The sequence below is a fragment of the Choloepus didactylus genome (genome assembly GCF_015220235.1).
Source record: "Choloepus didactylus isolate mChoDid1 chromosome 23 unlocalized genomic scaffold, mChoDid1.pri SUPER_23_unloc1, whole genome shotgun sequence".
Classification (NCBI taxonomy): domain Eukaryota; kingdom Metazoa; phylum Chordata; class Mammalia; order Pilosa; family Megalonychidae; genus Choloepus; species Choloepus didactylus.
This window is the reverse complement of record NW_023637590.1, coordinates 1,116,409-1,142,719: the sequence shown is the minus strand read 5'-3', so window position 1 is coordinate 1,142,719 and position 26,311 is coordinate 1,116,409. Positions and strand designations below refer to the sequence as shown.

The following is a 26,311-nucleotide window of genomic DNA, read 5'->3' as shown; positions in this document are numbered from 1 at the left end:
TGTGTTCTTCAAAGTGTCCCTCTTGGCTGTAGCAAGCTCGCTCCTTCTGTCTGAGCTTATATAGTGCTCCAGTGAACTAATCAAGGCCCGCGCTGAATGGGCGGGCCAACACCTCTATGGAAATCATCCAACCAAAGGTCTTGTCCACAGTTGATTGAATCACATCTCCATGGAAACACCCAAAGGATTCCAAAATCAAATCAACACTAATATATGTGCCCACACAAGATTGCATCAAAGATAGTGGCGTCTTGGGGGACATAATACATCGAACTGGCACAGGGAGGGACGGACGCCACGTGACATCTGACACTAGGCAGAGGACATGGAGAAAGGGTTGATTAATTGCAGACGCTCCCAGCCCGGGGAAGAGGCCACAGCCTGCCACTTGGCACCAGTGTGAACAGCTGGGGGCTGCAGGAGGCGAGCTTTGTAGGACCAAAAGGATGGGGTGGCCCCTGAGTGCCACGTCAGGATGTGATTGTGTGTTTGAATAATTCCGCAGGCTTCTGGGGATCTGAAATCCATTCCTCAGGGATTAGCAGGGATGTATTTTGGCCCCCAAGAAAAGGCTGGTCATTTGCAGGACGTTATCCCTGGCAGCACAGTGGGGTGGGGGACATGCAGTGAGGCCATTCGAGGGCCACCCGGTTTTACCAGATGCCAAAGCAGCTCATAAAATCGGGCCTTACGTTTAGATCTTTTGCCACATCGGGACAGTACTGAGTCTCTGAGTGGAGAAATGAGAAGAGGGAAATAGAGCTGGCCGCTGTGGTGGCTACTGGAGGACTTTGAAAATTCCAGAAACGTGCCCGTCTGCCTGGCTGTGGGGAAGGGTGGAGAGACGAGTGGCGGGTGCTTTGTGACAACAGCGGATCACGTGTGTGTTGCGAGCCCCACATTTATGTGTTGCGAGCCCCACATTTAGATGAGAACACTGGGACTCCAGTTGGTGGAGAGCTCACAGTCCGGCAGAGACGGGATTTGAACCCAGGCCCACTGGACCCCCAAACTGGAGTGCAGGAGGGTGGGCTCTGTTGTTCACGGAGGATTGCAGCCCCCATCGGGGCCTCCTCCCAAGCTCGGGGTGCAGCTCTGGGGGGCTGCAGGTGAGGGCGGCGTTTCTGGCCCCAGCACCCTTTGCTGTGGGTGCCCGTGGTTCCACGGAGAAGACCCTGGAAGCACCCAGGGTGTGGAGGGAGGGGCAGACAAGGAGCAGGAAGGGGTGTCATCTCCCCAGAAAGGGTGCCAGCACAGGGGGCCCTCCCAGAGGGAGCTTCTGTGCACCGGGGACCCCGCCTTGGCCATCCTTGGGGACTGCATGTGTCCCTGGGGGCCACAGTTGCTGCGGGGGGGAAAGTGGGTGTCCGCTAGGTGACCCCGGCTCGGTCCACTGCTGCATACCCCGCAGCTACCAGGGGACTGGGTGCTTGCAGGAAGTGAGCGCCCCACAAACATCTGGCTGGGATGGGTGGGGGCTTATAAACCAGGGGACATTTGTCTGTTTCCTCACTTCCCCCCAGGACCCCACTGGTCTTCCCTGGGGGACAGAGCCGGAGGGGTGGGGGTCCCCCTTTTCTGCAGTGTGCCCAGGACTGGGCCCACACCCCCGGCCCTGGGCACCGACTCAGTCCTGGCCTGGCGGGACCCCCGCAGCCACCCCTCAACCCTGAGCGCGGTCACAGGGTGGGGGAGGGCTGGGGGGCTCAGGGAAGGGGTGGCCCTTTGGGGAGCCGCTCAGGCTCCGGGGTGCCGGGGGGTGCCCTGGGCCAGTTCTCGATGGTCCTAGAGGTCCGGACCCCGGCTTTCTCGCTGCCCCCATGACTCCAGCTGTGTGGGCTCAGAGCCCTGCGGGGCAGGCGGGGGCGGGGCCGAGGGCGGGGCCTGGCAGGGGCTGTGGGCGTGGCCTGGCTGGATGCGGGCGTGGCCAAGCGCTGGCATGACCGGGGATGCAGGCAGGGCCGATTGGGGCGGGGCCTGGCTGGGTGTGGGCGGGGTGAGCAGGGCGGGGTGTGGTCGTGGGGGTGGGCGGGGCTGAGTGGGGCGGGGCCTGGCCGGGGTGTGGGCGGTGCCAAGAGAGGGCAGGGCATGGTCGGGGATGTGGACCTGGACGGGTGTGGGCGGGGCCAACTGGGGCGGGGCCTGGCCAGGGTGTGGGTGGTGCCGAAGGCAGTGCTTGGCCGGGGACGTGGGAGTGGCCTGGCTGGGTGTGGGCGTGGCCAAGCGCCGGCGTGACGTGACTGGGGTGCAGGCGGGGCTGAGAGGGGGAGGGGGATGGCCTTGGCGTGGACGGGGCCGACTGGGGCGGGGCCTGGCCGAGTGTGGGCGGGGCGGGGCGGGGGTGTGGCCGGTCGGGAGCCGGGTGGTGCTCGCCGTCCAGTGGGGCGATGCTGGGGGCTGAAGTGGGGTGCAGGGCCCCTGGTCCTCTGGCCGCCTCGGCCCCGCTGGGGGTGCGGGGACTCCCGGTGCTCTGCAGGGCCGTCCCCAGCGCCTGGCCAGCGGGGAGGAGAGGGGCTTGCTTCTGAGGCCCTCCCGAGCACACCATGCACCCACTGGGTGCCCCGGGTGCCCGACACTGCTGTGGGGCACCGGCCAGGCCTGGGAGAGAGCAGCTGGCTGGAAGGAGGGGTGGGAGCAGGGCTGGGTGGGGGGCCGGGAGATGGGAGCCCCCGGAGGCTGGACGCACTGTTTGGGGAGGTGCCACGGGCGCCCCAGCCCATGGATGACCAATGTGAGGGAGCACTCACTGTCTGAATGACCCCCCGTCTCTGCCATGCCTTGCTCTTGTCCCTCTTTCAGGGAAAGAAGGCATTGGCATCCATCCATTCATTCATTCATTCATTCAAAAACCCTCCTGGCATGCCTCTGTGGGACAGCCTCTGAAGAAATAGAGGGTGATGAGGCCCCTTTTGCCTTCCAGTTGACATCCTGTGTGGGGCAGGGAATGATCTAGAACATGAGCTGGAAAGGCAGAGAATGCTGGGGGGTGGGGGTGAGGGAACGAGGACAGGACGGGCCCTGCAGGTTGGTCCTGGGGGATGGGGGAGCTGGCTGGGCTGGGGCCTGGGTGAGACACCCAGGGCCACCAGGAGAGGACCTGGTGAGGGGCGCGCCAGGCCTTGGGGACAGTCGGGCCGGGGGAGGCAGCCAGGCATGCCTGGGCCTTTCCCAAGGAAAGTGGCTCCTTGGACGCTGGAGCAGCAGCTGCAGGGCAGGCTCGGGAGGGGCCGGGCACCAGTCTCCAGGTTGGATGCGGTTTTGATCTCGGTGCTTTGGGGACACAGGGGACACCCTTGGAGGGCACAGCATCTGGGCTGGAGAGAAACCTGGGGAGTGGCTGTGTCCAGGTCACTTTCCCCAGCCGGCGGGCACCGGCCGTGATGCACCGGGGCCCTCGTGGATCTGCCACTGAGCTGCGTGTGTGTTGGGGACAGAAGGATGGAGCACAACCAGCCCTTTGGCTCCAGGCCCGGCCAGGCCACTTGGTACCCCAGAGGGTTTCTGCTCCCTCTTCTGCAGCCCAGAAGTAACCATCTCTGCTTCCTAGGAATGGGGGGAGATCAGATCCGACGGGGGTGTGACGGCCCAGCCCAGGGCCACTGAAGGGAGCTGGGGATCGTCTTTGTGACCATGCCAGGCTCCAGGGCTGGAGCGGTGTGGACGGCTCCCGCAGAGTGAGGGCAGGACCAGAAGTTTCCAGCCCCAGCTGCTGCCAGCTCCTCCCTGCATGTGGAGGTGCCTCTTCTCTCCCTGCCCCCCACCCCAGCCTTGTCCCTGGTGTCCCCTGTGGATCCTGTGGCTCTCTGGCTGTGGACATCCGCTGGCCACTCCGGAGGGTCTCTGTAAGGAACCAGGCACTGTGGGGGACGCCATGGAGAATGGATTGTGATCGGATGGCGCCCCGGAGCTCAGCGGAGGGTGCACACACCCACTGCCACCTCGTTTGGGGGGGGGGGCCTCCCGGGCAGGGGCGGCTGAGGGATGGCCAGACTGTGACGATGGGGAGGGGACATCCAGCAGAGGGACATGGGAGGGCCTGGGCCAGCCATGGAGGCCGAGGTGACGTGGAGGCCAGTGGGGCAGGGATCTGGGGGGAACCCGCGGGGATCTGTGCGCTGACGGTATCCTGGGCATCAGGGGGGAGCACTTTCCAGGATGCATCGAGAGGGAAGGCGGGAAGCTTTTTGTCTTCCCTTAGCTGCGTATTTTTAGCTGAAAGATGCCCACGGTGAAGTAACTGCCCTTTTCACGGTTGGCATTAAATGCACGAGATAAGTCTCAAAGATTCTAAATCACAGGTTCTTCCCCTTTGTACAAAAGCCCCCTGGGGTTTCGGCTGCTTGGTGACAGAGAAGGGCGAGAGGGGATTCCCTGTCGGGGCTCAGGCCTGGCTGGCGGTGGGGATGTGTGTGCATTTATTTGCACGTGTGCCTGTGGTCGTGTGTGCACGTCAGCGTGTGCACGTGTGCCTGTGTGCATGTTCCTGCTGGGTGCTACGACCCCTCGGCCGAGGTGCCTGGGCTGCGAGGGGTGGGGGCGAAGTGCTGGGTTCCGGGGGCCGCCATCACCTCCGACCGCCGACCTCGGCCCCTGTGGCACGGCCTGGCACGTCCCCCCTTTAGCTGCGGCTGCTTTGCTCTCGGGGCCTTGTTCGTCCTGGGTGTTGACTTCCAGAATTTCACCTCCCTGTGTTGTGGGGGATGAGGGGAGCCCAGAGGGGACGGTGCCCCCGGCTGCCCCAGGGATGGCTCATGTCACAGATGCACACAGCACACAGGACGATGCTCGCTCCGTTCAGGGGGGTTTATTTCCTTAAAGTTGACAGACGGGGACTTGCATTCTGCCACCAGCCCCTCTTTCTCCCTCCGTCCATTCCTTAGAGTCCCCGGCTGGGGGGTTCCGCACGCTGCCCTTGAGCCGAGGGCACCCAGCGAAGGCCGGAGAGGAGGACGAAGTCTGGCCAGGGCTGTGGCGGTCGCTCCCCTCCCGACGGAGTCCGCAGGGCCCCCTGGCCCGGCCCTCCCTCAGGCCACCGCCCGGCTGGGCCGTCACAGGGACCGCGGTGGCTCTCGGTCCTTCTCGGGCGCAGACCCTGGGGTCTGCCATCCCCGCCACCCGCTTCCTTCGCTTGGCAAAGCCACGGATGATTTACTCCTTAAATACCAAGACATTTAGCTATTGTTCATTTGCTCCGAGGCGAAGAGCCCTCTTTAAATACGTCACGTTTATTTTCTTAAATAAAAACGAAGCAGAAAACTGCACCACTAACGAGAAGACTCTGCAGAGGCTTATGTACAACACGTGTCCCTCGGGGCGGACGCGGGGGGCCCTTGTGCCCCGGAATTTCTTTGGGGCAGAGGGACAGAGCCGTCCAAATAATTTTTGACACTCAGCAAGCCAGACACAATGACCACCTGGGGAAAAAAAAAATACATTTTTAAGATCTGCATTTTAAAAAAGAATACTCAACTGCAGTGGAAAGTCTCTTGGCGTTTTGTTTTGTTTTCCTGCGAAACGCCACCAGATTTGGCCAAAACGAAGGAGGTCGGAGAAGAAAAACTGGGTTTCGATTTAGAAAACATAGTGATAGAAGAAAAGCTGGACTCCGGCTGGCCTAGCTGGAGGGACTCGGTTTCCCTCTTTCCCCGGCGTGCGGATTTCGAAGCCATTTAGAAACTGCTGCGAGTGGCCGACGGCCTGGCGAGCGTGGCCGCGTGGCCTCGTGGGATGTGCCCGGGAGACGTGAGCGGGCCAACGGGGGCGACGAGCCGAGACGGCACACGTCCCCCCGGACGTGTCCCCCCACCCTGGGCTGCAGCGAGGTCCTGGGTCTGGGTGCCACCGAGCCCCGGGCGGAGGGCGGCGGGCAGGAGGGCTCGTGGCGGACGCGGCTTCCCGGGGCTGGGCACGTGGCCGCGGCGCCTCAGCAGAGGCCGATGTACTTGAGGTTGTTCTGGATGATGACGTCCGTCACCGCGTCGAAGACGAACTGGATGTTGCTGGTGTCAGTGGCGCAGGTGAAGTGAGAGTAGATCTCCTTGGTCTCCCGGTTGCGGTTGAGGCCTTCGAACTGGCGCTGGATGTACACGGCGGCCTCCTCGTAGGTGCTCTGGCCCTTGTACTCGGGGAAGCAGACGGTGAGCGGAATGCGCTGGATCTTCTCGGCCAGCAGGTCCTTCTTGTTCAGGAAGAGGATGAGGGACGTGCTGACGAACCAGTTGTTGTTGCAGATGGAGTCGAAGAGGCGCAGGCTCTCGGCCATTCGGCTCTGGGGGACGAGAGGGCAGGAGTTGAGTGGGGTGCACGGCGGGAGGAGACCCCCCAGCCCCGCCCCACTGTCAGGTGTCGTCCGTCGTTGCCTCCCCCTGGCCATCTGGGGCCCGGGCACCTCCACCCACGACCGAGGACACCGTTGTCTTTCCCACAGTCTCTCTCTCTGGCCTGCCCCACAGTTCAGCTTTTCGGTGATGGGGTCACTGCGGCCGCGGCCTGGGGACCCCTGGGTCTCTCTCTGCCGAGGGCAGGCACCCGCTCCCCCTGCCTCGTAGGTGTGGACTCGGAAGGTGCTCAGTGAAGATCGAGAAGGCAAGGGGGCAGCCCGTGGTGGCTGTGGCTGCGTGACCCCTGGGCCGCCTTGCACGGTGCTCGTGGCTTTTTAAGGCCTGTGACACCTTCCTGTGACCCTCAAACCCACAGCTCTCCCCCCAGAACAGACAATCCCTGTTTCTAGAAGGAAAAACTCCCAGGACTGTGGCTGGGAAAGCTGCCCCAGGGTTTACACAACAATGAACGGGCCACGTGTCCCAAGTCTGGGACCAGTTAGTTTTCAAGCTGAGGCTTTGGGCGTGTGGACTTTTCTGAGCGGATTAAATGACCAAGGACCACAGGAACAGTGGCCGTGGATGACAGTGTGCACACGAGGCATCAGCATCGCCAAAGACCCTGGTGGTGACGACGATGGTGATGGCAGCCGACCGCGTGGACACCAGGCCCCAGCAAGGACCACCTCACCAAACCCACACGCTGCGCTGCTCCCATTTTACAGATGAAGAAACTGAGGCTGGGAGAGGCTGGAAATGTGCTACTGGCACTGTGGCCAGGAGCTCGGGCTCGCTGCCTCTCCCAGGGTGGAAGGATGGTGAAGTCGGCACGACGGACGCCACCCTGGGTGGGGGAGCCCAGGGCACCTGCCCCTGCCCCGGGGAGAGCCCGCTCTTCCGGAACCAAACTTGCTTCTTTCTGGGGCGCGCTCAGGAGCAGTGGGAACTTGGAAGTGGTGGTAGTTGGGGGGGAGAGGCCTCCCTTCAGGGATAGGGGCAGGACCCACCGCCCCCAGCAGCACCCGGGGGAGCCAGCGGCCCCACAGGGGACCCTGGCACGGTGCTCCCGGAGCGGACACAGTGGCTGTCGGGGGAGTAATCGGCGCTGACAGATTCCCGAAAGCCATGTTCTCAAGGCTAACGGCTCTGCCACTTCTCGCAGGAATGATGCCCTAATTGGGGGCTGTGCTCCTGCCCCCAAATTCTGCATCAGATAAACCACAGACCCAGCAATCAGTGCGTGTTTGTCCATTGACCGAGCAGAGCGCGCTGCTCAGGGCTGGGGGATGTGGGTCCCGGGCTGGGAGGCCGTGGGGCTGAGGGTGACACGGGGAGCCTGCATGGGGTGCACTGGAGATTCCTGCTTCGTGGGAGGCCCCCAGGGCTCCCTCCCGGTGGAGATGGGTCTGGCGGCTGCCCCACTTCCCTGTGGGAATTCCCGCCAGGCCCGGATGCAGGGAGGCCCCTCGTGCCCGGGCTTGGGTGGACCGAAGATAGTCGTGACGGGTCCTTTTTGCACATGGCAACCCCGTTCCTTGGAGAGGCCCCTTCCCAGGGTCCCTTCTGTGATCTCTGCCCCCAGCAAGCCGCCAGGCCCGAGATTCTGGTCCTTTCTACTCCGACTTGTTGGCTGGAGGCCCTCCACCTGCTCTGGGGTCCCCGCTAGCTCACAGCCTGGCCACGCTGCCCTGCAGCCCTCTCCCCCTTGGGCTCAGACCCTACATGTCTCCCCTTACCCTGAGCCTCGTGTCCCTTTTTGGAAACAAGTGGAGGGACGAGGGCCAGAGGACAAGAGAACTGCCAGTGTGAGATGCCCTGGCCCCTGCCCCATCCCGTTGGTGGGCCAAGCCCAGCAGCTTCTAGAACAAACCCAGAGCTGTGATTGGAACCCGTGAGCCGGGTGCCTCCCTCCACCCATCATCGTCCCCGCGTGGGTCCGGCCTTGCGCCCACAGCTCATGGGAAAGGCCTCTCGGGCTGGTGGCGAGCAGGCTCCTCTGCAAAGGGGACTGGCAGGCTCGGGGGCCTCCATGGGGCGTCCTGGCTGACAGGGGGTGCGGGCCCTGCCCCAGCTGCCTTCTTGCTGCCACCGAGGGCCGGCAAGGGACGTGGGAGCTGAGTTCCTGGGTCGTGGCAGGGGCCCCGTCGTGTCCCCAGACCAGGGATAAAGTCTGGATCCCCAGGAGGGGCCCCCTCCTCGCCCAGATGCGTTCCCAGATGTCATGTGGCTCCGTTGCATCCCGAGGGTGGGATGTTGGGGTTGGCGTCACCCCTTGTGGGGGCTGCTAGTGCAGCAGCCAGTCCTGCCACACCTTCCCTCGCCATGTCCGCCCGCTGGGGTGAGGGCCCCTGTACATGTGGGAGACGGGGGCCTGGAGCAGGCCCGGGGCTCGGCTGGGAGCCTCATGCGTCCCCCGATTCCTTCTGGAAGGAACCCGGGGCCGTCCCCTCCAGCTGTCCGATGGGACAGTATAGCCAGTGCTTCTCCTGGCGAGAAACACATTCACTTGGCATTACCCGTGTGGCCAGCCCCGGGCAACGGTGCCCCCCAAGCTCTCTGCCAGGCTGCTCGGCAGCACCTTTCTGGGATTCCGGGGCTCGTCTGCAGACAGCACGGAGCAGGGGGTCCCCGGGAAGCCAGTGGCTCATGGCGAAGCACGTCCCTGGGGGAGCACCTGTGGCCTGGGCAGTCCCGTGGCACCGGCCCCATGGAATGTGAAGGCGCCGTCACTGGCCTGGTGAGAAGAGGTGGCATTCCCGACAGACACAGATGGCTGTCAGGGTGCAGGGAGGGGTGGTGACGGAAAGAGAGGGCGCTCTGCCCGGAAGGGCCAAGGACAGACACTGGCCCAGAGCAAGCGCCCGGCCTTGCCCCGTCACCTCCTCCTTCTGGAAACCCCTGGGCCCACTGCACCCCAGGACCCTGGGAGCTCACACAGGGCCCCGCTGTCCCCTCATTGTTTCTCTTAAGGGTGCAGGCTCTAGGGGTGGTGGGACCCCCACTGCCCTGCCCCAGGTCCCACCGGCTTTCGGGCGGCCGTGCTGGTGCTGTCGTCAGAGACTCTGATCACAGGTGGGGCTAGGTGGGGGTCCCGTCCTGTACCTGTAGTGCAGTTCTGACCCAGGAGGGGACGGAGACAAGGGGAGGGCAGTGGCTGGGTGACCCCCAGCTGGGGAAAGCTCTGCACCGATCCGTCCACGGGGCCCAGGCTGGGCTCACCGAGGTCATGGAGCAGGGCAGGGCCTCGGGCCTCAGACCTCGCAGGAAACGGGCAATGCCGAGATCTTGGCTCGCCCCGGGAACCCCACCACGCCTCCTGACCCTGCCTGTCGCCAGCTCTTAGCTTTTCTGGGCCTCAGTTTCCCCGCCCGTAAAGCAAACCTGCCTCACGCAGTGGTGAGGGCCATGGCGTGGCTTGGCCCAAAGGCCTGGTGTGCGCTGCTGTGCCCAGCCCGCGGTGCCTGGGTCCCCGGACGTCCCCGCAGAGAAGACGGGGACAGGAAGGCGCCGGGGATGGGGAGGTGTGGACAGGCTGGGGGGTGCTGGGCCTCGGTTTCCCCACCTGTTAGACAGGCTCTCAGCTCTGACACCGTCGGGAAGCCCAAGGCCGCCCGCTGTTGGAAAGCCTGCTGGGTACGGCCGGCGACGTTTGTGCACAGAAGCTGAATCCAGCTTTTCATGCGCGTTGTGGCGCCATGGGGCTGGGCCGTGGGCGTGAATGGGCGCCATTCACCATGGCCGGGAAGCAGGGAGCCAGGCTCCGAGGGTGCCGAGAGGGGTGCTGGGGATGGGGCAGCCGTGGGGAGGGTGCAGGGGGTCCTGGGCCATGAGTTGGGAGGGCCGAGGGGAGGCCTGGTTTGATGGCTTCAAGTTAGACCTTCAGGAAGAGACACCCAAGCTCCTGGCTCCCCTTGGGGCCTCTCTTTGCTGTGGAAAAACTAGGGGCACCCGGTGGGGTGTGGGGGCTGCCTGCCAGCCGGGCAGGGGTGGCTCGAGGGGCATGGGTGGCAGGTGGGGCTGAGACCTGGTGGCCGACAGGCCCCTGTCATCAGCCTGGTGCCTGCCTCAGTGCAGTGTGACGTCCACCCCCAAGTCCACGCCACACCCCCACCCCCAGGCAGCGGCTCCCCCGGTTCTAGGCCGAGGCAGGTGAGGCGGAGTCCGGGCACGCGGGCAGGGGAGCCGCCGCAGATCAGGGTGCTGGGTGCTGGGGGCAGGGAGCAGGTGCTGGGTGATGCCACCCAGCCCTGAGGGACCCCAGGCCCCGTCTAGCACGATGCTCGGCTGCAGACCCCAGACCTGGGGCTCTTCGTGCCCCTCAACTGTGGAGTCGAGTCCCGGCCCCGCGGGGTCTCCCCCTGCTTCAGGAGTTGTTGTCGGGCCTGGGACCCCCGCGATCACTTGGCGGGTTCCTGTCTGGGGGCTCTGCCCCGAGGGTCCGCCCGGCCTCCATGAGGCACCCCGTCTTCACAGAGGGGGCCTCTTGGCCGCACACCATGTGGATGGAGTTTTGGGGTCCCAGCGCCTCGGGCTGAGAGTGCCTGGGGTCAGAAGGCAAACCAGGAGTGCAGCTCGGGGACCCCCTTGATGGGGTGGGGGGAGAGCCCAGGCCCCTGGGGGCACTTGGCAAGTCGCTGGGGCCCGGCCCTGGCCCGCTCTGTGCTCGGCGAGGGTGCCCCGTCTCGGGCGGGTTCCCCAGCTTCTGACCACACTCCCGGAGCCATCCCGAGACCCGAGGCCTCTGGTCCGGAACTGACAAGGAGAGCTTGGGGTGCCAGACGGCCTCCTCCGTGGGGACCCGGCGGTCATGCCGGGTGGCTCGGCCTGTCTGCACTTGTGCTAGTGTGCGGGTGGGCTGCAAGGAGGCTGCCATCGCCGGCTGGCCTGTGTTCTGGCTCATTCTACCTTCTCCTCTGAGCCCATGGGGAGCTGCCCTGCCTTCCGGAAGCTTCCGGTGCACATGGCAGGGGGTGATGGTGAGGGTGAGCCGAGAAGGGCAGACGGACGGAAGCCGAGGGAGGTGGTGGAGGCCGTTCCGGGATGTTCTCAGCCCCTCGGTGGGGAAGTGCCAGAACAGACACTGCTGACCGTGTGCAGGACGGCCCAGCGGGGGGCCAGGCCTGCACCCCGAGGGAGGCGGCAAGGAGGCCGAGCGTTTCCCGGGATCAGGCCGGCCCCGGGCATTTCCTGGCCGGGCTGTGGAGTTGGTGCCAGCTGCCCACCTCCCTGCCAAGCTGCCATCACCATGACAACAGGGAGGAAGCCCCCACCCTCAGGCTCCGCAGCAGCACAGACAGACGGAGGAGAGCACGGTGGATCCCGACCTGGGGAAGGCGTCCCGGGGGGGTGGCTGTGCCAGGGCTGGGGCGCGTGGGCACCCCGTGGCCGCAGCATCCTCCTCTCTGCGGGCTCAGTGGCGACACCCCAATGCCTTCCCGGTGGTTTATCTCCGAGAGGGGCTGGGGGCTCCTGGCCGTCCCCAAAAGGGACCGTGGTCACCCCCAGCATGCCTCTGCATCGTCTAAGGGCTCCTTACTGCACCCCATTTTAGGGCCATGTGAAACGGGCTTGGAGGGGTTCCCCAGCCTGCCCCCTCCCAGGAGAGCCCCAGCTGCCCGAGCCGCCACTGCTCCTGGCCTCAGGAAGGGGGAAGTGTCTGGAAACAAGGCCGCCAGAACGGGGTCACCTCCAGACCAACCAGTCAGGGTCCCCACTTCTTCCTCCTGCCAACGAAACGGGGCCTCGACCTCGAGCAGCTTGAGAAGTAGATTAATGAGGCTGACGGGCTCCCCAGGCCCCTGGAGGCCGCGCTGCAGGGACGGCCCAGAGTGGGCAGAGCTGGTCACCAGCGCACGGAGCTACAGGGAAAGGGGCCTGAGAGTGCCACCCGTGCTGCCCCCACCTCCCCGGGGGTGCCCCCTGCTCTACACGGCCACCGGAGGACTCAGCTCACACCTGCCCCGGCCCTGCCTGTGTGGAGGGATCCCCAGTTCTGCTGTGGGGCCCAAGTCTGTACAGAACCAGCCCCTGCGCCCCTCGCAGCCCCCAGCCCCAGGTGTCCTTGCTCTTGGGGTCCCCTATCTGCTCAGTGCTTGCCCTGCTTTCCCGACTCACTTTCCCCTGGGCTCGTGCTGGCTTCAGGAGGGCCCCCCGGTGACATGGGTGGGACACATGGGACAGGGCCGCCCCCTCGAAAAAGCAGGAGCCTGCCCACCAGGAAGGGGCCCGAGTGGGAAGACCCTGTCTGTCCACCCGTCCGACCGTCTGCACCCTTGCCACCCCTGGGACTGGCCCGTACATCTCTGGGAGGCTGCCTCCTCTCGGCCAGGACCCCCACAGGCCATCTCGGGGTCCCCTTGGACTCCAGCTCACCCTGGACTCTCAGGGCTGGGCAGCCACAAGGCTGCGGTCCTCTGGGGCCACTGAGGAGCGAGTCACCAGAGAAACAAGCCCCAGAGCCAGTGATGAGGGGCTTGGCCACCGTGCCCCCACTGCCACCCCCACAATCTTGCCGATACCCCGCTGTTCCCACGAGGCCCTGTCGTCTGGGCTGGTTATGGAGGAGCAGGCCTGGCCCCCGGTTGCCTCGGGACCCCCCCACTGCAGGCAGGGGACAGGGCAGCCAAGAGCAGGCCTGGCCTCGGGGAGCTGAGTCCCCCAGGGGAGGGACACATGTGCGCCTGCCTGCCAGCGGGGCAGAGGGCCACCGGGGGACGGCCAGCTCTCCCCTACAGTGATGGCTGGGAGCAGAGGGGCTCCGGGCTGAGCAGGGTCCCATGTCACACTGGGGGACCCTGACTGCACTTGGGACCCCAGCCGTCTCCCGAGGCCCCTCCATCCTGCTGGGCCCCTCCCCGCCTGTCTCCCCGTTTCTGCTTTCGTGTCTGCCCCGTGGCAGCTGGAACGATCGCTGTCCCCCCCACACGCCTTCCCAGGGGCTCCGTCGCCGCCCACAGCGCCGTCCTCCCTGGCCCCGACACCCCGAGGCGCCGCATGCCCCGTGCTCCCCGGCCTCCCTCCTGGTGGTTCCGGAGCTGCCCGGCTCGCCGAGGCCTTCCCTGGCCCCCCAGTCCAAAGCCCCCCGGTGTCCCCTTCGGATTCTCTGTGGAGCGTTCGCCCATTGGTCTGTTTGTCCTGCTCGCTGCTTGTCTGCCCCTGGGAGCAGTGCCCCTGGCCGTCGGGGTGCCTGGCCCTGGGGTGGACAGCGGGAAGGCCGGATGGCGCGGCCGTGGGGGCCAGGCGTGGCGGGTGAGCTCGTCCCGGCCCGGCCCCACCCTGCACAGGTGCCCCCCACCCCGGGCTGCTGCTGGGGCCGGGTGCCCTGCGGCCAGGCAGGACGGGGTGACCCAGGGCCCGACTCCTGCTCCCCACCCCCAGCCTGCTTCTGCCCCTGCAGACACCCCGACTCCCCTGGAGGGGAGGGGATTCGCGGGCAGCTGGGGTGGGGTGGCTGCCCCCACTCGTGCTCTCGGACACTTGGAGCCTGTCTTCACGGCCTCTCTTGCAGCCACCCTTGTCCTCCCAGCCCCTGCCCCTTGGGCGGCCTTGTCACCTCAACCCGAGGGGCTCCCAGGCTTTGGGGGGGTGCACTGTGAGGCTGTGGTATTTGGGGAGACCCCTGCGGCTGTGGGGGGTGGGGGGACACACGTGCTCAGGAGCAGCCCGTTGCACGAAGCGCTGGGCTCCGCGGGCCCCGGCGGGACAGCTGGGCTCCTCTGGGGCGGGCGGGTGGCACCAACCGAGTCCTCAGCCAGGGCCCCCGTCCGTGTCCCCACCTGGCCCTGCCCAGGGCCCATCTCGCTGTGCGTGGTAACAGCACCAGCCGGGCCTGGCACCGCAAACAGCGGGGCCTGTTTACACAAGATAACAGGCCGCGGGCACGGATGGAACCTGCCGGAAACCACCGAGGGCCACTTCCTGCCGCTTCGTGGCCGACGGCCCCCAGGGGTGCAGGCACCTGTTCCCCACGGGCCGGGTGTTTGCTGCCCCCCTGGTCTCCTCACGGGCACCGTGTGGAAGGGGTGGGAGGGCCCACGGGGGCAGCGAGGGGCTCTCGAGGCCAGCTCGCCCCGGCTCCGTGGACGGCCGACACCATCACCCCTTCCCTTCGTTTTGTCGTCAACCACAGACACAGCCCCGCTCCCCAGCCCTGCACCCACAACAACCTGGGGACTCACCCCCACCCCCCAGGGGCTGGGAGGGATGAGGGAGGGACAACGGAGCCTGGAGCTCCCGGACAAGCCTCCTGCTGCACACCCAGGGGCGCACCCACCCATCCAGCTGTCCGGGCACCAGTGCCCTGACCCTCCCCTTCTCCCCCCAGGCAGGCCCAGCACCCCAAGCAAAGGGACCCTCAGGGATCCCCAGGGCCCAGCTTTCTTGCTCTCCTCCCCCAGCCCCACGCTCTCCAGCACTGCCCCTTCCCAGCCCCGAGCCGTCCGGAACAGCGGAGGGCTATTCCTGTTTGTTTTTGCGCTAACCGGTGCCCATCTGATCTGAGGCCCCGGCTGTCAGCTTGCAGGTGCCCTCAGCTTGGGGATGTCCCTTTGCTCCCAGGGCTCTGGGGGTCAAAGGCTGCAAGCCAGGCCCCGGTGGGCTGCTCCCGGCCCAGGCCTGTCCCTGCTTGGAGGGCTCCTGATGGCTCCCAGCGGGAAGTGAGCGTGGTGAATCGGAAGGCCGGGAACAGGGTGTCCTGCCTTTCTCGAGAAGCTGCTCCAGGAGAGAAGACAGATTTCTCCGTCCCCGCTCGGGACCTGCCTCTGAGCTGGCATCTGGCCACCAGCCCAGCCACGAGATGTATGAGCAGCAGCCAGGAAGTCATTTTGAGGGGCTGGCACTGTGCACGCAGCCTGCCAGGCCGACCTCCCGGGGCAGCCCCCGGGCCCCCTGTGCGGACGCCTGGACGTGCTGACCCCTCTCGGGGCCACCATGGGTGCATGTGGCTGGGTCCAACCCCAGTGTGGGGACGTGGATATGCAGCCGCTGGTGGCTGGGAGCCTGGGAGCCTGGGAGCCCAGGATGGCGATTGCAAACCAAGAGCAGACGAGCAGACGGGGGGCACGTTCTCGGGGGTGGATGGAGGCTGAGGTGGCTGTGGGGGGCTGGGGGCCTTCAGCTGGTGCAGCTCCCCCTGAGGGGTGGGGCAACCTCCCCATTCATCCCCTATTTACCCCCAAGATGGCATCGTCCTGTCCTGCACCCGGAGTGGGGGGAAGAGTGTCCCCCCAAATGCAGGCTTGTGTCGAACTGCAGGACGGGAGCTTACTTGGAGCCAGGGTCTTTGCAGGGGTAATTGGTTATGGCTCTCGGATTGAGTCACCCTGACTTTGAGTGACCCCAGGAGAAGAGCGTGTGAAGATGGACACGGACACAAGGATGTGGCCACAAGCCAAGGAACGCCGAGTAACCCGAGGCTAGGAGGGGCAGGGGTCTCCCCTCGCACGGCCGGGGGGAATGAGGCCTGGCTGGCACCCAGATCTGGGACTCATGGTTCCCAGAACCGAAAGAACATGTTTCCGTTGTTTTACACACCCAGTCTGGGGTCCTTGGTTATGGCAGCCACGAGCCCCTCCTGGGGCTGCAGCCGAGAGCCCCGTCCCGCGGGGCAGGCAGCAGCGGGGAGCAGGGGGCAGCTTGGGTGATGCTCCGGCTGAGTCACGGCTGGACAGGGGCAACTGCGCCCCAGGGAGCCGTGGCCAGAGCGGGCACCGAGGCGTCTGGGGTGGGGGCCTAGGGCGGGGGCGCCGTGGGGGAGGATAACCCAGAGGCCGTGGTCAGTGGGCCACCGCCACGCCGCCGACGTGACCAGGCCGGACCCTGCAGCCCTGTCCGCCCCTCCGCAGCCCTACATAGGTGACGACAGGTGTCATCAGGACCAGGTCCCACGTCCCTGAGGCTTAGTCTTGGCCAGAACCTCAGAAGGACAAAAGAAGAAGCCACGTGGCAGACGGAAATTCCCGTCCTTCTTTGGCAAGTGCTTCGTCCACCGTGGGCCAGGACCCTGCCGCCCTGCAGCTGAGAAGCCGAGGCCCGTGGGACGGGCAGCGAGTGGTCTGAGCAGACGCCAGGCAGGGACCCACATGTCCTCTGGCCTGAGGACCCTCCCCGGGCAGCCTGCGACATGCCCCCACCCCCTTCTTTCCTGTGGGTGACGGCAGGAGGCTGCCCAAGAACCACAGGTTGCCTTGGGGTGTGTCTGCCCTTCAGATAGTGTCGGCCGTTTCCGGAGTGTTCTCTCCCCAGTGATGATGGACAGCCCTCGGCCTGCTTGCCTAGAGCCCTAGGTGATGGCGGGAGACGGCTGGGGGCCCCTGACGCACCTGTGTCCCTCCTTCCTTGGGGGCTCGCTGGCCAGGAGGCTCTGGCTAACTTGGTCGGGACGGCGTTAGCCATCTCCTGGCACATGGGGTCACCGTGGGCTGGGACGGGGGTGTGGGGTGAGGCCCCGGGCTGGCCGCTGCCGGGAGCCTTGGGACGCAGACCCAGGACCCACCATCCGGTTTTATTAATGAAATAAGAGAAAGGGCAGGGAGTGTGACGAGGGGGCCCTGAGGTGGTCGTGCCCTGGCCTGGGCCCGGGGTCGGCCTGAACGCATCCTGTGGCCTGAGGACATGTGTCTGGTCAAAGCCAGGGCCTGCCTAGGACGGGGGGGCCTGGGCGTGTGTGGCTGACCCCGGGCGTCCCCTTCCTATGCCCACAGTCACTTCAATCCCCCCTGAACTCGAGTGTCAGGGCCGGGGGCCCTCGGGGAGCCCCTACAGGTGGGCCTTGGCAGCAGAGCTCCCAAAGTCCACGCAGCCCCCAGGGCCCTCAGCCTTCACCCCGGGGTCGGTTCTTGCCAAGCAGAGAAATTGTTTTCCAGTTCCCGGATGACACAAATCCTTTAAAACAACAATCATTGGTGTCTTAAGGCCCGGAGCTGCCCTGATGGGCGTAACGAACAGTGATGCACTCAGGAAATTAACCACGTGGCTTCGTGCCCGGGCAGCGGGTGGGGAGGGGGTGCCCCTCCACCGGAGCTCTCGGGGGACCTGGCCGCCAGCAGGGGGGAGGTCACGGGGTCGGAGACGCCCAGGCCCACCGCCAGCTCTGCCACCCCCTGTGCCCCCTCCACAGGTGACTTCTGGTCTCCATGTCCCCCGACAGCCCATGCTGCCCCCCAGGCTGTGGCTGGATTCTGCAGGGCCCCTTCCTCCTGCATACTGGTCTGGGGGAGCATGGAGGCCCCTGAGCGAGTCCACGCGGCCTGTCTTTCCGACGGGGAAGCACCCCCAGATGGGGCAGGGTGGGCAGCTCGTCTGGGGTTGGGCGATAAGGATGGAGAAGCACCCAGCTCTGCGTTCGCTTCTCTGTACAGGATTCTCCAAAAAACTGGCCCGGACAGCTGGGCCCAGGACTGGCGGAAGGGGTGGGGTAGAGGTGAGGGGGTGCCCCCGACATGTCCCAGGGGTCAGAGGGGCAGTCGCTGAGGGTCCCAGACAAGAGCCACGAGACCGGAATGGTTTGCCGGCTCCTCGAATAGGCAGCTGGTGCCTTCTGTGACTCGCCGACAATGGGTCTGGTGACGGTGGGCTCTTCTGGTCAGGGCTGGGGGTCTCGGGCTGTGGTGGGCCGGCGAGCATTTAATAAATGGATCGGGGGGAGCAGAGGCCGCCTTGTAGCATTTGCCGCCTTCTGGGTGCCCTGGCTCCCACCGAGGCTGGCTTGAAGCACCGATGCGATGTCAGATTAGCTCTAAAGTGCCCGGAAACCTAATCAGCTCTTGTGAGGCACCCGGGCCTGCCCCAGTCTCCCCAGGACACTGTGCAGGGTGCCGGGTGGAGCCGGGGGTGACCCTGCTGCCTCGGGGCCTCAGGCTGACCCCAGGGCGCATGCTGGGGTGGGGTCACCCGTCCTGGGTGTCTGAGGAATGCCCCTCTGCTGATTGTGCCACCGCGAGGGGCAAGTCCTCATGGTGGACAGGACGGAGTGAGGCTGGCGGCCTGGTGGCCACAGGACACTCACTGGGAGCCCACTGCCCGGAGGGCGGTCACCAGTGACCCAGCAGGGGACGGCGGGCCTCGAGTGACACAGCCGGAGTCAGGAGGATGAGGAGGTGGGGACTGGTGGGATCTGGGGCACTGTGCCACACAGGCGTGGGTGGACACAGACGGGACCAGGAGACCCCGGGCTCCTCCTTCCGTGGAGCCGACATCTGCCCGAGGATCCGTGCAGGGTGAGAACAACCGTGCCCTCGACACTCTGAGTGACAGGGATGGAGCAGTGGGAGGAGACTGCCCCGGGTGGCGCCCCCGTGGCTGCGTGGCTGCCTGGGAGAGGCGGGAAGGAGGGCCCGGAGCGAGGATCGGTGTCGCCGGCTGGCACGTGCCAGGAAGTGCTGGGGGAGGGCCGCTCGCCGGGCACTGCCATCCGCACCCCCTTCCGCCCGCCCTGTCCTCTGTGGGCCGGAGCCAGAGCCTGGGAACCCGCTCGCAGCCGGGCAGGCCTGGGCCTGGGGAGCCCCCACCGGGTGCGCCGTTCACTGGCCTGGCAGTGCCACGCGCACCAGCGTCCAGCAGAGGGGACGGGCAGGCTGCCGAGTGAGACGCCACCCACCCCTGCCCAGGGTCACGGCGCCTGTGGAGGTCGGGGTTGGAGTGTGGCCCTGCACGTCACCACGCCAGAAGGAGCTGCCGGGGGCGCGGGTGGCCCCTGGCGCTGCACGCCTCTCGGCCTTGGCACCCACCGCCCACCCCCCTTCCTGTCCTCACTGCTTCCAGCATGGCGCCCTTGCCCGGGGTGGGGTGGCGGGAAGCCGGCTACACGCAGGCCCCAGCGAGACGGAACCCTCTGGGCCCCCGTGTCCTCGTCTGCGGAGCCGGCTGGCCGGGGCCCTCTAGGCCTGGGCGGCTGTTTCCGGATCTAAGCCTCCATGTGCAGGGACGGGCGGCACCGTCCCCGCTGGCTGGCCCCACCTGCAACCCCGGGTTTGGAGGCCTGAAAGCTGGTTCTGGTAGCAACTGGCGAGAGCCCTGTCCCACTGCAGTGACAAAGCACCGTTTCATACCCCGAACCGAGCGCCGCCGCAGGGCTGGGTGACATGCCTGCCGCAGACCGGCACACGCTGCGCCTCAGGCCAGCGGGACAGACCCCTGGGAGTGCTGCCCACCCCGGAGGACCCGGCGTCCACCCCTGGGGGCCCCTGCACAGGCCGAGCTCCCAGCAGCTCCAGAGCCCGAAGCCAGGTCCTGCCACCGCGGTGCTTTCCGAGCTTCCACGTCTCACCCACCCTCCCACCCACCCCTGCTTCGCCCAGGCCCCTCACAGAGCGCACGCCATGCCGGGGTGGGGTGGGGGGCACAGTCCTGTGCTCTGGGGGTGGGGGCTCCCCTGGGAGAGTGGGCGGAGGTGACCCACAGAGACTGGCTGCCGTGGCACGCGCTAGCCGGTGAACCCCCTGCCCCGGGGCTTGTCCTTGTGTCCTGCCTCGCCCCTGGGTGCCCCCTGGCCCGTGTTCTGGGCAGCTTCTCCCGGGTAAGCAGTGGGGACACCAGGCCTCCCCGGGTGGGCCCTGCTGCGGAGCCAAGATCACCCCAGGGCCCGCCAGGTGGCCACAGTTGGCTCTGGATGAAAGCAAACGGGTGGGGGACACAGGCCGCCGGCTCCCTAAGAGGGGACAGTGTCTCTGGGCCACCGGGTTGGGCCACGTGGCCCCAGGGTCTGTGGGAAAGGAGCCGCAACCGGCTGTGCAGAGCCACGGCCCCGTGTCCGGCCCCAGGCCAGGCCCTGCTCCCGTGGGGCACGGACGCAGTGGGCACGCATGGCGGGCATGTGGCATGGCTGGGGACACGGAGACGCCCCGGGAAACGGGCCGTGTGCTCCTGGGGGCTTCCATGAGAGAAGCTTCGGATACTTCCAAGCATGGCCTGCGCTCTGTCCCCCTGCAAGGCTGACCCACAGGGCAGAGAGGGGCAGGTGCCCGTCCCCCATGCTCCCTGAGGTGCCTGCAGGGTGCCCTGGAGCTTGTGGGACATGGAGCTGGGCCCGGAGTTTTCTCAGGGGGACCCACAGAGGCAGCCAAGGCTGTGAGGGTGGTGCTCCCGCCAGGCTGGCAAGGGGACACGGGCCCCACCCAGGAGAGTTGCCCAAGCACCCGTCCAATCCTCCTGGGGCCTGGTGCCGGGAATGGGCACGGCTTGTCTGCCCGCTCTCCTCCGGGGACCCCAGCTGCCCAGCCCCTGCCCCTCTCCTGCCCCCCACTGCAGCCGCCCCCTCTCCTGCAGCCCTGCACGCAGGAGCAGAGCCCGCCGCTCTCCTTGGCAATGCACTGATGCAGACGCCAGCAGGGAGAGGGTCCTCCTTTACCGGCTGCCGGGGACGGGGGGATTGGGGGGAACCTAGGGAGCAGATGAGCTCTGGGGAGGCTGGGTCCCAGGGCTCGCCTGGCTCTTGCCAAATCAGCCGGGGTTGCTCCGGGCTGCCTTGCCTTCAGCTGAGCCGGGGAGAGGCATTTGGGCCTCCCCGAAAGGACAGAGCAAGCGAGAGGCATCCCCACCGTCCCCGTCGCGGCCCAGGCACTGCTGCAGGCACTGGAGGTGGTTCACACACAGGGTGGGCCACACCTGGGCATCCAGCCCACCTCCGTGAGCCGGGCCTGAGGAAGCTGGGAGGGTACTGACTTCCCCGGGCAGCTTTTTGTTTTTCCTCCCCAGATATGACTGGTAAAGCAGAAAAGGTCAGAATCATTTGGAATCTGGTGAATTTCCAGCCACGCTCGATTCTCATCGGGAATTTCCTGTTCTGGGGCAGGACTGCTTCCCCGGGCCCGGCTGCCAACTCCCCCTGTCTCCCCTGGGAGGTGGGCTCAGGCTGTCAAGAGAACCCCACAGCCAGGCGGCTCCCCCAGGCCCGGGCGAGGAGGTGACTGGAAAGATAGGGCCTGGCTCCCACGGCCCAGTAAGCCCGGCTGGGGCCCGTGCCAGGCCAGGCCCTTCAGCCCAGAGCCAGAAGGGACAGCACCCACGTGGGGGGCCCTTGAGGAACCATGACTGAGGGGTGTGCATGTGCCCAAATGGGAGCAGGGGAAGCTTGTGAAGGGGTGCCGCCAACGAGGGGCGAGGACAGTGAGCCCACCCCTGCCCCCGGCATCCTGCGAGCACAAGGCCCCGCTGACAGCAGACCTGGACGCAGGCTGCAGCGCTGAGGGGATGCGCCACGCCGTCCAGGAGATGACGGACGGGGCTGCTTGAATTCTAGACTCTCACCAGGCACGGGGCACAGCTTGGCATGACGCTAGGGCCTGAGAGGGCCCTGTCCCCTCGGCTGTGCCCGGGCGCCTCGCTTTACCTGCAGCTCGGGGGGCCTTGCGTGAGAGCTGCAGGGGTGCTGGCGCCAGGGTGACCCACTCGCAGTGCGCGGAGGGGAGCAGGGCCCTGCTGGGGGCCCCCCACGAACCTCCTGAGAGCCACGTGCCCATCCCCACCCAGAAGCACACGAGGCCCCTGTGCCGAGGCTGCAGTCCACACTTGGGGCTCCCACTGATCCCAAGAACGGAGCCTGCCATCCACCGTACAAGAACCCCCAGCTGACCCCGTCTCTGAGCCCCCTTCCGCCACGCAGCCTTCTCGGCTGACGTGCCCAAGAGTGTCACTGGGGCAGCCTGACAGGACCCTAACCACAGCCAAGCCCCCAGCATTCCTGGGACGATGTGCCCTAAGCTGTACTTGACCCTGTGGCCCCCGACCCTCAGGATCCAGATGGGGGGCAGGATACAGGGGCTGCTGTCCCCCAACTCAGCCAGGGCCTGGGATGTAGTAGGCGGCTGCGGATTTGCCAGGCCGCTGGATAGATCTGCACGTGGATGACGGAGCCAGCGAGCCCACCGGGCCCGGCCTCGGCCTCTCTTGTCCCCTGCGGAGCCTCTGCCCCCCACCCAGGAAACCTTCCCGGAGCCCTGGGTGGGCCAAGGGCCCTGCCTGGGGGTTCTCCAATGCGGGACACTGATTACGTGCTTCAACTTGGCGGGCCTGGGCTGGGGGACCTGATCAGCCCCTGGGGAGGGTGGTGGGCACGGGCGACAGCGCCCTCCGCAGCCCCCCGGGCCTGGGAAAGTGAGGCCGGAGGCAGGTCCCATTTCCTCACCCAAAATACCACCGTTAGGGGAGGCTTGCCGGAGGGAACCGCCTTTTCCCCACCCCCTTATCTTGCCCGGACACTCCCCGTTGCCAGTGCAACTCCCATCACCACCAGTGCGCATACATTGTTGCCAGACACCGTTACCGGAGCAACTCTCGCCCCTTTTCAATCAACCTCCGCGCCCTCTCAGAACCAATCCAAGCCTTTAACCTCTACAGCTACCCCGCCCTCTAAACGCCCGATATAAGCTTGTACTCTCCCCTAATAAACTCTCTTGGCTTCTTCACCCTAAAAGAACCGTGTCCCGCCTGTTCCTTTCTCGCCGCCCTCCATACTTTGCACGCCACCCCGCCGGGGACCTGGCCAAGTCCCCCCGCCTCGCCCTCGCCTCCGGGAAAGAGCCCCCGCCGCCGGTACCCTCCGAGCAATCCTGGGAGCCTAGGATTTAGCAACCGGCCGCCACCCACCCCCCCAGACGAATCAACTGCGACCGCACTCCAACAAAACCAACTTGCCACCATCTGACAGTGGTCTTGGGGCCACGGAGCAGGGCCCACCCGGCCACAATGCTCCTGCCCAGCCTCGATGCATCCCTCAGGCTTGGGGTGCATTCGTGGTTCCAAGCCAGGGTCCCCCACCCACCAGCCATTCACTGCACTGAGGCGGGGGAGCCCTGGGGATTTGCACCCAGGGAGCAATGCTGTCCGCAGTGGCTGAGCCCACCGGAGCCAAGGGGACGGCCCAGCTTGGAGCGGGGAGCCGTCCCAGGGCCCTGTGGGAATGCCTGCTGCACCCCTACTCCGCTCTCTGCGGCAAGGGCTGTGCCCCCCACACCATACTGGTTTGGATGTATTATGCCCCCCAAAACACCATTCTTTTGTTGCAATTTTGTGGGGGCAGAGGTATTAGTGTTGATTAGGTTGGAACCTATTGATTGAGTGTTTCCATGGAGATGTGACTCAATCAACTGGGAGTGAAATGTTCGGCTGGATAATTCCCATGGAGGTGTTACCCCACTCATTCAGGATGGGTGTTAATTGGATCACTGGAGTCGTACTACAGGAATTCACAGACAGAAGGACCCAGAGCAACTGAGAGTGACATCTTGAAGAACAGCTACAGCTAAGAGAGGACAAAACGCCCCAAGAGCTACATTTCGGAGAACGCCATTCTGAAACGCAACCTGGGAGCAAGCAGACGCCAGCCACATGCCTTCCCAGCAAACAGAGCTTTTCCGGACGCCAATGGCCTTTCTCCAGTGAAGGTACCCGATTGTTTGCCTTACCTTGGATACTTTATGGCCTTAAGACTGTAGCTTTATAACCAGATAAACCCCCTTTATGGAAACCAATCCATCTCTGGTGTTTTGCACGATGGCAGCCTCAGCAATCCGGAACCCCCTGAGCGCCATCCCCCGCCCCGCGGACGGACGCAGCCCACTCACTGTCTGGTTGTCCTCGTAGAGCTTCAGGTCGTAGCCGCTGAGCTCCACGCAGAAGATGATGGCCGTGACGCCCTCGAAGCAGTGGATCCACTTCTTGCGCTCGGACCGCTGCCCGCCCACGTCCACCATCTTGAAGGTGAGCTCCTTGAAGGTGAACTTGTTCTCCACGATGCCCGTGGTCATGTCCCGGGAGCGCAGGATGTCCTCGACGGTGGGCACGTAGTCGGGTGCGGCGATGCGCTCCAGCTCGTCCAGGTAGTAGGCGGCGTTGTCCTCCAGGTGGTACTCGCTGGAGCGCCCGAAGCAGGCCTGGGCCCCGGGGTCGGCCCACAGCCGCCGCATGACGCCCAGCAGCTCGGGCGTGATCTCGCCCTTGCTCTCGGCCGGGCCCGTCAGTGCGAAGAGCTGCACGGCGTCGTAGGCGCGGTCGGGGTTGTGGAAGTCGATGCGCAGGGCGGCCAGGGCGCGGATGATGCGGGTCAGCGAGTCGATGGCGTTGTGGACGATGAGCGGCTTGTACTCGCGGCACGCCTCCAGGTTGAAGCCGCCGCTGTGGATGATCTTCATCTGCTTGACGATGGTGCTCTTGCCCGAGTTGCTGGTGCCCAGCAGGAGCAGCTTTACCTCCCGGCGCTGCCGCTGGCTCTCCGAGCGCAGGTGCCGGTCGATGCGGCGGGAGCGCCGTGCCGCCTCCTTCTCCTCCGAGCTCTGCCGGCAGCCCATGGTCCCGGCAGCTGCTGGGGGGGGACGGGGGTGCCCCGGGACACTCAGTGCCCGCAGCCGGGCGAGGCCGGGCCGCCCTGCAGCGCCCGCCCCAGCGCCTGCTCGCTGCCCGGCATGGCCTGCCCCGCGGCGGGGAGCAGGCGGCACCCCTCTAGCGCCGGGTGGCCGCCGTGGCCCGTGGCAAGGACCGCCGGGCCACCGTCATGCCCCGTCCGCTGTCCGTCCACGTGCAGTCTGCCAAGGCTGGGGGACCGGGGACCTGCGCTCTCCTGGCCCCTGGGTGGCTCTGGCCCAGGCCACACAGCCGGGCCCTTCACCTGTCAAAGGGGAGAAAGAGTGTGAGCGGGCAGCTGGAGCACCCCCTCCCCTGGAGAGCACCTCCTTCCACTGGGGAGCACTCCCTTCCCTCTGGGGAACACCTCCTTCCCTGGGGAGCACCTCTTTCCACTGGGGAGCACTCTTTTCCCTCTGGGAGCATCCCTTCCACTGGGGAGCACACTTTTCCCTCTGGGGAGCACCTCATTCCACTGGGGAGCACCTCTTTCCACTGGGGAGCATGCCCTCCCTCTGGGGAGCACCAATCCCTCTGGGGAGAACCCTTCCCCTCTTGGGAGCATCCTGTACCTCTGGGGAGCATGCTCTTTCCCTGGGGAGAACCCATTCCCCCTTGGGAGCACCCCTCCCTCTAGGAGCACCCCCTTCCCCTTGGGGAGTATCCCCATTTCTCTGGGGAGCACTGCAGCATGAGCCGCCAAAATCACAGCAAAGCAAACATACCCTGTGCGCCCCACCTCCCACCCGGTCAGAGCTTGGGGCAGGTGCATGGAGGAGCCAGGGCCGGGGGTTTTGAGGCCCCCCACACGCCCAGCGCCAGGGCTGCCCTGGCCCCCAGAGAGCAGACAGTGAGCCTGGCCTTCCCAGCAGGCTGGCATGGGGCTGGGGTGCCCCAGTTGGCCACAGCATCCCTGCGCCTCTGTTCCCATATTGGTTTGTTGTTAGGCTGCAGGTGGCCACTCTGGGAGGCCCCCTTGCCCTCCGCTACCCCCTGCAGGGGCAGCACGTGTGCCGGGGGTCCAGCCAGACAGTGGAAGCCTTCCCTTGGCTGGAGAGGCCCAGAACCCCAGCACCCACCACGGGGAATAGCTGGGAGCCCCCCGTGCTCCCATGCAGCAGGGGTTGGGGGCCGGTGGCAGGCACCAAGCAGGGTGGTGCTATGGGGGCGCCATGGGTTACCCGGAGACAGCAGCCTGGGGTTGGGGTAGGGAGCGGGGCCTGGGCAGGTGTGGGAGGCCAGAGAAAGCTGTGCCATGTTTGAGAGTAGAGGGGTGTCCCCAAGGTGTCCCCCAGCTGCCCTCCACCGCCCCACCCCGCCCAGTGGGTCACTAAGGAGCAGCAGTGCTCCCATCTGGAGCACCCAGGGCCCTGTCCACTCTTCCAGTGGGAGCCCAGGGTGGCACCAGCCCCTCCCCATCCCCACCCCTTTGTCACCGTCGTTCCCCTTGACCTCCGGCCTGCCAAGCAGCTGCCCTGTCCCGCCTGGCACCAGTGCCAAGCGGGTGATGTCTTCCCCGTGGCGAGCGCTCACCCCTCAACTCCCCCATCGTCCCCAGGACACACACAGGGCCTGGGGTGGGAAGCGAGGCCATCAGACCCCAACGCCACCAGACTCACCCCCACCCAGCCCCCGTCTAGGACCCCCAGGAGACAGCA

The 26,311-nt window shown here is 66.0% G+C and overlaps 1 protein-coding gene across 1 annotated transcript; it reads right to left on the bottom strand.

The window, feature by feature from the left end:
* Nucleotides 1–4,770: 4,770 nt before the first annotated feature.
* GNAZ (G protein subunit alpha z) lies at nt 4,771–24,890 on the bottom strand. Its single transcript, XM_037823650.1, has 2 exons — nt 23,879–24,890; nt 4,771–6,268 (listed from the first exon to the last, which is right to left on the bottom strand). Exons 1-2 carry the CDS (start codon nt 24,599–24,601, stop codon nt 5,924–5,926), a joined length of 1,068 nt encoding a protein of 355 aa, XP_037679578.1. The 5' UTR covers nt 24,602–24,890; the 3' UTR covers nt 4,771–5,923.
* Between the last annotated feature and the right edge of the window lie 1,421 nt (nt 24,891–26,311).